This window comes from Cetorhinus maximus, chromosome 9 (assembly GCF_964194155.1).
Source record: "Cetorhinus maximus chromosome 9, sCetMax3.hap1.1, whole genome shotgun sequence".
NCBI lineage: Eukaryota > Metazoa > Chordata > Chondrichthyes > Lamniformes > Cetorhinidae > Cetorhinus > Cetorhinus maximus.
In genome coordinates this window covers 130,468,310-130,481,096 of record NC_135887.1, presented here as the reverse complement: position 1 = coordinate 130,481,096, position 12,787 = coordinate 130,468,310, and the positions used below count along the sequence as shown (strand labels likewise).

At 44.2% G+C, this 12,787-nt stretch overlaps 1 protein-coding gene across 1 annotated transcript in view; it reads right to left on the bottom strand.

Annotated features, from left to right (window-relative positions):
- The window catches only part of ano3 (anoctamin 3), a 564,514-nt gene that overhangs the window by 443,235 nt on the left and 108,492 nt on the right, over positions 1 to 12,787 (bottom strand). The window contains exon 2 of the mRNA XM_078549540.1: positions 4,004 to 4,198. Within this exon, the coding sequence (XP_078405666.1) occupies positions 4,004 to 4,198 (195 nt within the window). The remainder of the gene's footprint in view (positions 1 to 4,003; positions 4,199 to 12,787) is intronic.

Below are 12,787 nucleotides of genomic sequence, written 5' to 3'. Positions count from 1 at the left end.
ACAGAATTCCTAGCAGAGTCACTTAGCAGCTTTTACACTTTCATCAATATTTATAATATCAATAAGTACTTTTCATAAGCAGCTAAGGAAAGTTAGTTAAATTCCTGCTATCATAAAGTTCTCATTTAAACCCTTAAAATAAAAGGAACAGAATTTAATGTTTAGCCTGCTGTATGATTTTCTTTACTGCTTCTCTTCAGAGATCCAAATGACATATCCAAAATTTACAAATTATGCATTTGTGTTTTTTTTTAAAATATTGCACTGAATGAGGCTGACTTCTGCACGATTGCATAAGTAGGTTGCGAGGATTTTTGCATCTACTTTTGCGTGAATTAATACTCTGTATAGCCACAGATTAAAAAAAAATGTCTTGATACCTCAAATCGCCACAGACAATTGAGCCAAATTATGACAAGCTCTGTAATGAGATACCTCCTGTTGGAACAAGCTGCTCCCCCGGTTGAACAGTTAACAAAGAAGCTTAAACTAAAGTTGAACCACAGGTTAAACATTTTTACTTGATTAGCTCTTTGCCTTTAGATGTAATCTGGCAGTAGATTGATTACTGTGAAGTGGATATTAAAAAGGAAATCAGAGAACTAAGAAAACATTTCCACTTGTATTGGGATTTTGATTTTAATTATGGGGTTTGAAACAGGGAGTAATGCACAATAGGAAAAAATGAGAAGTGGTTTAAGAACACTGCATCTCTTTATTTGGCGTGCAATTATTTTTAGAAGCGACTTGATTTACTTAGGAACAATTAAGAGATAACTCCTATAGCTCCGCTATGTTGTAAATGCATTACTTCCAAAAGAGCCAGATTGGTTTCACATGGCACATCTCTATAGAGATAAAGCTTAATGCTGCCTTGTAAAATACCATTGATAAAACATGTTTTCTGTTGATGTGTGGATTTGGACTTTATTGGCATGGAAAGGGCGGTGAGTTTTACAATTTGCAGGTGGCTCGCTATTACTTGCAGAATAAAAATAATTGAACTAAAATGCAATTGTTGCAAATGCATCAATTCAGTGGCATCCATAAGTGTCACAGACGCAGCAATGGCACTAACGCAACCTTCTTGGCTTATTTTTTTCTAAATGTAGGCAGGGGATTGAACCAAAATCTTGGGATGATGAACAAAGCCTTGGAGCTCAAGTATCTCATTCTTGTGTGTCAGCCGTGGCTCAGTTGGTAGCTCACTCGCCTCTGAATTGCAACATTCCAGGCTCTGTAGCGAGTCCTTCAGCAGGAACGCATTTAACTTAAAGGGAGCCAGACAGTTTGTAAAATGGACAATTGTCGGAAATGGGCCAAATTTTGTATTCCAGGAGCCAACGAGACTTTGGACTTAAAAAAAACAAACTGGGAGCTGAAATGAAATTATTCAAACAGACACAGGCACAATGAAGTGACTTCCATGAATATGTTTACCAAGAGATAGCTGATGCAGTCAGACCACACAGTGGTATGTGTTTGTCCAGATTTAAGTGACTGTCTTGACCACTGAACTCTGGTGGCCAAGCTGCAAACAGCACTTACAAACTAACAGCTGTGGTTCCATTATGTCTAGGTTGGTACCCACATAATGCTAATTCCAAAACTGCTTCAGAGGCTAAAAACTCATTCACCAAATTGATGATGCTGATAAACCCAGAATACTCTGGGTCGAAATACTTTTATATGTTAATGGACTATTCATGAACCTAGGATGTGGAATTGATCCAAGATTTAAGATGTTACAATCAAAAAGGGGGAGGGCGGGGGGGGGTTGTGTCAATAATTGTACAAGGGATAATTTCTTTGTGCTATAAGAAGCATGTGTTTAGGGACAAGAGTGCTACTTGCAAGGATAATCGTGGACAAGATTGATCACTGGCACAGATGGGAACATATTTCCTTGAGTGATCATCAAGGTGAGGACTGTTTGAAATTGAGGAGAATAAAAAGGAACAGTGCTTGTCACAATCAATATTGTGGGTATCGATTGAAATTGAAGAGAGCAGGGTACTGTCATTTATAAATTATTGGTGGTACAATAAATAATTTTTAAAAATACTGAGTTGTACCGAGTCTTCACCATTTTACCCCATCCAGGGCGGACTCTGGAATTAGAGTGTAAGAGGGGGAAGTGTAGCTTCACATACCTACAGTTCTAAGTCCCAATTCTAGGGATTGAGCACAAAAATCAAAGCTGACAATCCAAAGCTGTCGGAGGTGCTGTTTTTAAGATGGGACGTTAAAACCGAGGCCCCATCTGCCTGCTTGGGTGGATATAAAAGATCCCATGGCAAAATTTCAAAGAAAAGCAGGGGAGTTATTCCATATGTTCTGACCAATACTTATCCCTCAATCAACATCACAAAAAACAGATATTCTGGTTATTATCACGCTGCTGTTTGTGGGAGTTTGCTGCATGCATATTGGCTCCTACATTATAACAGTAACTATACTTCCAAAAGGCAATTTATTGGCTGTAAAGCGCTTTAAGACTTCCAGTGGTTGTGAAAAGTGTTATATAATTGCAGCTCTTCCTTTTTTTTCTGCCTAAAATTACAAAATAACATCACTGTTGGGTGAGGAGTTGAGAAATGGGAAAGAAGGTGGATATAAAATAAAATCCTTTGAAGCAATTTTGATATGTTTCAATGAAAATCGCTCAGATACATTTTGTTTTGTGAAAACATTAAATGGTTACAAGAAATGCGTATTTCAGGATCCTACAGTATCTCAAATACAGTATTTGAACAAATGTAACATTGACATTCTCAAAAGAGAATGCAATAAGTTGCATTCACAACTACATTTTTATTGGGGGCGGGTAGAGCATTTATACAAATCCTATTAACTTAATTTGCAGAAATAAATTTATGAATTAGTTTTCATTTTCAATTTTGAACCAGATTTGCAATATTCATTGACCATAAAAAATTCAAACCGAATGGATTGAATATGGAATTTCCATCACTAATGAGACTGGCAACCAAGAATTTGGAAGCTGAAAAACCCACATGCACCACCAGTTTACTTAGCTCTTGTCCATATGCAATGATGCTCCCTTCACTTTTAAGGCTTTAACAGTACCTAGATACTCCTCCTCCTCCTCCTCATTTTATCCGTTCACTCTTTCTTTGTCAGAAAGCAGCAATTCGTCTCCGAGTGGAGTTTGATAGAGCTTGGCAAACCTACATTATTTCATCCAAGTGGCCATTCTACACTTGTGACCCTGGCTACGAAATGTTAACAGGATATTCAATTACAGGCGCAACTGACCCTAATCCTGTTCGACAGAGCAAGCTCTAGGGGCCTAATGGCTCCTAGTTCGTGTGTTTTTTTCCTATGTACATCTGACATCACGGTTTTGATCTTTGCACTTTGAGTGTGTGTCTTGTTTTGTTTCCCACATCTGATGGATATTGAGGATTTTGATGTGTACAAAAGGGGCCACCAAGATAATATCTAAACTCAACTTTCTGAGCTTCAAGGATAAGCTTAGAGAGTTAAGGTTTAATCACTTTGGAGAATTACAGGCTCAGGATGGGTGTGGTTAAGATTTTTAAAATGATGAACCAGTTGTACATATGGGAGTTGGATAATTTCTTTGAAATAGATTATGGTTGTAATACAACAAGACTTGTCAACAAAATACATCGGGAAAGAGTGAGCATGGATGCCAGAACTCATTTTTCAGAGGTTAATTATCCTCTCGAGCAGGTTACCAGTGGATGTGGTAAATCTTCCCTGGTTTGCTATTCCGACAGCTCTAGAGGATCGATGTGCATAATGCTGCGCCAACTGGTGAATAAACCCAAGGTATAACATGAAAACAGAGAAAAAGTAAATTCCAATTGGTATCCCCAACAATTTCAAATGGAACAAATGTACCTGTCCCAATTTGCCTTCTAAAATCAAACGTATTGTCCCGTTTAAAAAAAAACAAAAGCAGGTTCTCATGTCAACTCCACTAGATTTCAAATTTATTTCACTTTTCTTCTACCTGCATCCAGATCCTCTGCGTCGGATGTTTTTGGATTGCTCGATAGGGATGATGTCCAGGTTGTGGAAGACGATATCTCAGTGGGATGCAGAAGAGGCTTGTCATTAAGCTGCGTTCGCTCTGGCCATGGTAATGATGACACACCTTCCGGATGCTCATCTGTCCTTGAAAGCTCCTGAGCCAGCACCTTGAATCCTTGTGAGGAAGAGAGAAAGCAAAAGAGTGACTCGTGATGTTTCCTGCAAGTTTCTGGTATCTCTTTCTGGACTCAGATACGCAAGGGCCACTAATTCAATGAATGGCACTTGACTGACATTATCAAACGTAGAGGACAGAAGCATTGGAGTCATCAGAGATCTAAAGCGTCTCAAAATGTACCACTCGGACATAGCGTGTTGGGAGGCCGCAGATTAAGTGCGTGTAAGGCTCACTGAGATGCTAAACTTTATGTTTGGAACAGGTGCTGAAGGGACTGTCCTATGTAAATATTCCCACCACATCCCCTGCCCATCCTCTCACCCTCCAGTGCCCCTCATTTCCTTTGAACAGGGCTTTTCACGTCACTGTATTTTCTTGACAGAGTGCGTCATGTTCCCCAGCCCACCTGATCTCCCTGCTCTTGGAAAATGGTAATGGGAACACTATCAGACTATGGGCAGAATTTTACCCTTGATGAGCAGGTGGGCCCGACCAACGTGGCGGTGGGCGGGCAACTGATTGCCGCCGCCTAAACGGGCCACGCCGCCATTTTAAGTGGGCGGGCCAATTAAGGCCCACCCAGAGTGTCGCCCGACAGGAAGTGCTATGTGCTCCCTGTGCGGGCGGGGGGGCTGGGATTCCCCAACTGCCAGAGTGCGCTCTTTCGCGCATGCGCACATCTCCCTGAGGCAAAGTGCTGCCTCAGGGGGATCGTTGGAACTCTATAAAACTCTAAAAATAGGAAAATTAAAAAATCATTAACATGTCCCCCTCATGTGAAAATGTCACACGAGATGGGACATGTTAGTGAAGAACACAAACGCTTTATTAAAATTTTAAAATTCCGATGTCAAACCTCATCCCGTCACTGGATGAGGTTTGTAAAAAAAATCTCCTCCCCGCCCGCCCGTTGGGCCCGTGTGCCGACCCGAAGTTCGCACGGGCCCCTCAAAATCCTGGTCGATTGGAGAGTTAAGGGCCTTAACAAGGCCTTTAATTAATGGGGGGGGCACGTGTCCTGCTGCCTAGCGCGCCCGCCGACCGAAATATCGCGATGCCGCGCGCTGACGTCGGGACGCTCGCGCGACATTTTTAAGTGCTGGTGTGCGGACTCTGTCACCCCCACGCCAGCCAGAAGATTCTGCCCTATGATTTCGGCTGGAATCTATCAAGTGGATTTACTGCAGAAATGGACTGTTAAATAATGGCAGAGTCAAACGATAGATTTTAAAAGAGAAATGAAGAAAGAACTCACATTTGTATCAATACAGACTTTGCAGTAGCAGGCAATAGCAGATAGTGGTAAATGCAATCCATATTCTGATAATCCTAGGCATGAAAAGTCTCTTTAACCTCCCTTTTAGTTTCCTCCATTATTCCTGAGATTGTGGCTTATTGTTTATTCATCCACCAGGGCAAATAACCTTTCAGATTTATCCTCTCAAACGTTTTCACAATTTTGACCATTTCTGTGAAAAAACGTCTATGTTATCAAGTCTCGCATGTGTTTGATGTGGTTCATGCCCCTAGTCGAGGTCCAGGCTAATGCTGTGACAAACAAGTTTAAATCCCACCAGGATGGCAGCTTGGTGGGATTAAAATTCAATTAACAAAATCTGGAATTGAAAAGCTAATCTCAATAATTGTGGCCACGAAACTATCACCGATTATCATAAAAACCCAATCTGGTCCACTAATATCCTTTAGGGAGGGAAATCTGCCATCCTTACCTCGTCTGGATTACACGTGACTCCCCAGATGCACAGAAATGTGGTTGACTCTTAACTGCCCTCTGCAATGGCCCAGCAAGCCACTCGGTTCAAGGGCAATTAGGGATGGGCAACAAATGCCGGCCTGGCCAGCGATGCCAAAATGTCAGGGAAGAATGCATCTTTTTGAAATATGCAAATATGGGCCTGAATTTTTGTGGCGGCGGACGGGTGGGCGGGCTTGGCGGGAGTGGGCGGGGACAGTCGCAGAGCCGATCGCCGCCCGCGTCCAGCTCCGCTCAGCCATTTTACATGGGTGGGCCGATTAAGGTCCGCCCCGCGTAAGACACGACCAGTCGCGCTCAGTGCTACCTGTACGGGCGAAAGCGCACTTCAATCTCCCTCAGGCACAGAGCTGCCTCCAGGAGATTGAAGGGCTTCTGAAATCATCGAATAAAATGTTGACGAATGTATTTAAACATGTCCCCTCTTGTGACTGTGCCACATGAGATGGGACATTTTCTTTTTGCTTTTATGAAAATCTTAAAATTTATTTAATAAAAGCTTTGGGAAACCTCATCCCGCTCATGGATAAGGTTTCCTAAAAAACGCGAAGGCTCCTTGGCCTTTTCGCCTGCCCGACAACCGTAAGGTCATCACGCGTCATTTTACGTGTCGGTGTGTCGGGCCCGCCCGCGCACGTTGACTGAAAAATTCTGCCCTTGGTTTCACTGGAAGTGGATTAAAAGAATGACTTTTCTAGTCCTGGACCTTCCAGTATCAGCACAATCCCTCCGCCCATCAACAACTCCCTCCGCCACCCCCACTGCCCCACCCTCCACACACACATACCTGGTTATGCACAAATGAATCAATATTGCATGCTTTCCATGATTCCACTTATCTTATGAAGGTGTCAATACAATGGTGTTTCTTACTGTCTGTTGGGAGTCATATATAATGAAATAATAAGTTGTATCATTAAGCAAGCTTCCAGGTCTATATTTAGTGTTGGATTCAGTAATAATTTCACAAATGCTTTCTGATAATTGCCCTACGTGTCTGAAGTCAAGAAATCAAACAGGGCTACAGAAGTTTAATTCTCCGCTCAATAAAATGGGCATTTTTTGTAAATGAACTGAACGAGATGGATGTCTTTTGTGTTGCTCTTCATCCAATTCACAGCAATGATTAAAAACACCCACCATTATATAACACCTTTCAAGCTGATAGGTTTTAAGGTACTTGAGACCATTAATTACTTCCTGACACACAGCGCCAGATGTTATGTGGGCAAAGATTACATTGTACATCAGTGATTAGCATCATCATTATTGGTTTTTTTATCAAACTAAGTGCAGGTTATGCATTTCAGATGTCTCCTGCCATCTAAGCGAGTTCAAGTGAGAAACTGAGCCAGGAACATGCAGTTGAGAGCAGATAAACAAATTGATGCTATATTGAAAACAATCATTCTCAACTATTTCAACCATCGTGTTTTTAGTATTAAACCTCGTGGATCTCCTACGGTCTGGCTCGCGATTAATCCGAAATCAGGGCCTGGATTTTTAGGATGGTGGGATTTTCCTTTCCACCATCTGAAGAGTCTGCGGGGAAACTCTTTCGAGTTATCAACAGTCACAGATTGCAACTCTTTCGAGTACAATCACAGTTCTTGGTTTTCCGGGAGTGGGACATGAACCCACAACCCTCTGATTCAAAGGCGAGGGTGCTATGAACTGAGCCACAGCTGACACCTGACCACACTGCCTGCCCTCCTGTGATTTCCCACTCCGACGAGTGTTTATCGGCTGGAGGCTGGACTTACACTCCTCACGAGGGAGGAAGTCCCGCCTTAGAGGGCTGCCGGCCAAACGGATTGGCCAGCAGCTCTCTCGTCCCCGCAATGTCAGAGGCTGCAGTGGACAGGACTGAGACTGGGACTGGGACTGCGTGCAGCCCCCACAGCATAAGTCCTGGGATTCCAGGATGGGTAGGTTTTGGGTCTTTCAGGGCAGGGGGAGGGTAAGGGAGGCCTGGGGAGGCGTACAGTGGGGAGTTGGGGTACCAATGGAGAGGTTCAGGGGGGGGAAGGAGGTCCTGCAGTTACCGGACCTTAAAGGGAACAGCACCCCCATGTTAAAAGGGGGCTGCTGCTGCTGGAGGTGCCCCCCCGCCCCCCCCACCCCACCACCACCCCTTCCCGCCCAAGGCCCGAACCCGATTAGCTTCGGGCTTCCCCCATACCTAGGAACTCCTCCCGGTCACCTAAAAATTGAGTCTGGGTGGGAAACGGCCCTTCAGTGGTCAATAATTGCCACTTAAGGGCCTCAACTGGTGCAAGGGCGTGTGGCCCGTCCGAAGCCTCGACCATCCCAGCGTAAAATTACAGAGAGGTTGGGGCGGGCACAAACCCGGCGGCAAGCCCAAGGAGGAATTTTACACTCACCACCATGCCCCCCCCCCCCCACCCACAAACCCCCCGACCTACAAACCTGCCAGTGGAGAAACATAATATTCTATCCCAGGCACTTGGTTTCTGATGTTTAGCATGCTTCTAAGACTGCAGTTGACCCATTAGCTTAATACGCGACTTTAATTAATCAAAATATTACATGAGAAACAACTTCTTTAAAAACGTACTTGTTCACGTGATGTGGATGTCGTTGACAAGGCCAACATTTGTTGCTCATCCCTAATTGCCCTTGTGAAGGTGGTGGTAAGCAGCCTTCTCGAACCGCTGCAGTCCATGGTATAGATATACCCACAGTGCTGTTAAGCGCAGGAGTTAAAATATTTGGTAATATATTTCCATATAACTTCTAGCATCTGCAGAGGTCAAAATACACCTCCTGCTTAAGTAGTGCAGGCTAGCTTAAACTCATGCTAACCTCTTACCAGTTTGCACCCCTGACTCAGGCATGCAGCCTCTCAACAGTGCATTTATCACTAACGGCACACTGCAATCAGCAGGGAGCTGACGTTTGCCAGCTGCCTGCCTCAGAAGCAATGGGTATGGGTGAATGGCGATCCTTGTGTTCGGGCCTTACCGAGTTCCATGGTCTCTACCTGTGTCTGTACGCACTCAGCTAAGAGGAGGCAAGTGGCAACCTAACATCTTAGTGCTGCGAACACCCATATGCTTGCCCAGTACTGCCAGACCTCGGTTCTCACACAGTGCTACTGTACTCCAGTCCCTCTCCTCGTACTGCACTGATACCAAACTCCAGCCTTGCCCCAGAGCTGACAGGCTCAGATCTCACCCCGAAAGCTACCAAAGCCTTTCCATTCACCGCAAGCAGGTCAAATGAGGGTGGCTATCCTCAGCATGCTTCCACCTCAAATGGTGCCAGGATTCACCTGCCTGTCTGTCAAGTTCTGCCGAACCCCAGACCCGAATCTCTATAATGCTGCAATTTCCTCTCACCTGTGTGCGTTAGAGGGAGAGAAGAGAAGAAATAGCAGGAAGGCATAAGAGAAAAAGTGAGGAAAAAAATCAGGCAGGAATAGAAGAATATAGACGTCACAAATAAGGAAGTGAGAAACAGAAAAAGCAATGAGAGCATAGAACGCCAACAAAAACAGAGAGCGAACTAGAGTATGAAAAAGAAGCAGATAAACTGAAGAAGAACAATCTTCACTTATCCATGAGTAATGCCACAAGAGATCAACTCACTGCAGATGAGATATGAGCAGAAATAGTAGCAGGAGTAGGCCATTCGGCCCATCAAGTCTGCTCCACTGTTCAATAAGATTATGGCTGATCTTAACTTTCCTGTCTGCCTGCCTGCCCTAACCCTTGATGCCCTTGTAGATCGATCTAACTCACCCTTGAACATATTCAATGACCCAGCCTCCACTGCTCTCTGTGGAAGAGAACTCCAAAGACTAATGTCCCTTTGAGAGAAGAAATTCCTCCTCATCCCAATCTTAAAAAGGGAGACCCCTTATTTTTAAACTGTGCCCCCTCGTTCCAGATTTCCCACTGAGGGGAAACAACCTCTCAGCATCCACCCTGTCAAGCCCCCTCAGAATATTATATGTTTCAATAACGTCACCTCTCATTCTTCTAAACTGCAATGAATATAGGCTGTTACTGGGTCGCAAACTGCATTATTTGGCATAGCATGAATTAACTCACTACCTTCCTTATACGGCAAAAGCATAATTAGTGAACTGGGCCTGCCTGATCTTTGCACAAAGAAACTAAAATAATAAAAACATTTCCATAGTAAACATTTGCAATGTAAATCCCCACAGATGCAAAGACATTTGGATCAAGGTGACTAAAGCTTTTATTTCGAAACATCAATGCCATCATTTTGTATCAGCCTAAACTAAAAAAAACAACTATAAGAACACTCAGAACTAGTATTCAGATTATTTCCTGGTTTGAGCTTTTATTGTAGATCACCACATTAGAATCGGGAAGGAAACAATAAAAGCAGCCTCGATCAAAAAACACGAGACTAAACAAAGACACTGTGGGTGAGAAAAGGAATATGGCAGGAAATTAAATCAACCACTTGTCACTATACTCAACTTTATGAATTCATACAGGTCCTGTCTCTTTAAGGATTTAGTTTTGTAATTCACCATCCTTGACATGTATTCTTTACGACTGAACATCACCCTGGATCAAGGACAAAGCCCACAATCAATTGGCATAAAAATGTCCATAAGAAGAAGAAAACAAAATCTCCAGATAAATTAAATTGGACATGTTACATACAGCAAGGAGGGAGTGAATTCAAGGCTGCAGTCTATTCCTGAGAGCCAGATGATGGTTTGAAGCTCTCTACTGGATAGTTAGGTCACGCGAACCTTTCAGACTTCTCATGTGTCTATTATTCTATAAATAACCCTTTTTGGATAGATGGATGGATTTGTTGTTCAAAGTAATTACTGAATAGCCAGTTTTTTTTTTGTCACGAATAAGGTTTTGTTTAAAGGTCCAAGGCTATTAAAAGGAAGCAGCAAATCTGTTACACAGGATATCCAGTGGTCGTATACCAAGTTCATTATCAGAACTCAAGCTGGAATCAAGTCTGGGCAATTTGGATACAGGTTGTTTGTTTTTTTGACAGCTGTTAAAGGTCTTAAGTGGGAAAAGGTCTAGGGAGTCAGACTTGAGCTCTGAAGTGAAATGTCGCCACAGCAAAGGAGATATAAATGTCCTTCCAAGCAACGGAAGACATTACCAGAATGACATTTCACAGTTCACATGAGTCAACACACAGTCACATGTAAACACGGCAAGTGTCACGGTAATTTTGTGGATTTGGCTTGTATATCCACGAGCAGGATTTTGCCCTCGGCGGGGGTGCTTTGCGGGGACGGGCAGGAAGCCGACCACTTCCCGCAATCGGCTAAGCGCTGCCTGTGCGGGCGGGGGGGGGGAGGAGAGTGAGCGGGCCTGGCGCGCAGTTCACGCAGGCACGCGAAAGAGCGTTTCAGTCTCCCTGAGGCACGGAGATGTCTCAGGGTGATGAAGCGCTGTTTAAAAAAAAACAGCAAATGAAATAAGAATGTCATAAAACATGTCCCCTCATGTGACTCTGTCACATGAGCTGGGACATGTTTTTAATCCAAAAATAAAGTTTTTATTTGATTTTTATTTGCTTTAGGAAACCTCATCCTGCCTGTGGTCGCGACTTCCTTAAAAATGTAAAGGCCGCTTGGCCTTTTCGGCTGCTCGCCAGCCATTAGGTTGGACGGGCAGCGTAAATTTGAATTTAATGAGCTTTTTAATGGCCTTAAGAGGCCTTTAAATTGTCAGCAGGTTAAATTGCCCGGCCGACTCGGGCGCGCACCCCGCCAAATGAAATATCGTGAGACAGCGCGATGACGTCGGAACGCTCGCCGGACATCATCGTGCATCATTTTACGCTTGGGCGTGTCAGTCGTGTGCCCGCACGCCGAGTGTAATATTCTGCCCCATGACTAGTTTGCAGAATCCGTCTGGTACAGATCTGATTTGTTTTCTAACTCTTCCCTATTAGCAACTGGCAGGTGTTATAATCAATTAAAACAGATAAGGAGTTCTTCTTAAAAGGGACACCACTAATATGCTGCAACTTTGCAAAATGTTACAAACAAACAATGGTCAGAATTTTCCCGTTGGCGATTTGGGGGTGGGGCCCGCTCGCCGACGGGAAAATGACGCGGGATGATGTTGGGAGGAATCCCCTGACATCATCCCGGTCCCTTTAAATTTTTAGGAAAGTGGGCGGACAGGGAAATCAGCTGTCCACCCGCCGACCTGTCAATGGCCAATTGAGGCCATTGACAGGCTAATTAAGATCATTAAAGACCTGCCCGTCCAACCTTAAGGCTGGTGGGCAGGCCAGGAGCCCCAGCGGGCTTCTGATAATACATGAAACCTCATCCACTGGCGGGATGAGGTTTCATGTCCGTTTTTAAAAAGTTTAATAAAGTTTATGTCGTTTTTATTAACATGTCCCATTTCGTGTGACATTGTCACATGAGGGGGACATGTTAATGTTTTTTTTATTTTTCTATTTTTGATGTTTATAAACCTTTCACTGAACTCCCTGAGACAGCACTTAGTCTCAGGGAGCAGTGCGCTCTTTCATGCGCATGTGCGAAAGACCGCACTTTGACAGATGGGGATTCCCTCCACCCCCCACACAGGAAGCGCATAGCACTTCCTGTCAGGCAGGCCGCTGGGCGGGCCTTAATTGGCCCGCCCACTCAAAATGGCGGCCGGCCCCGTTTCAGCGGCGGGGGTCGGCTGTCCGCCCACCGCTGAGCCGGTGGGGCCCGCACACCATCCGATGGCAAAATTCTGCTCAATGGGTGGTTTCTGTGAGGATAGTTTCCAAGGGAACCTTTTCTGAACCTTATGTGTTAATGA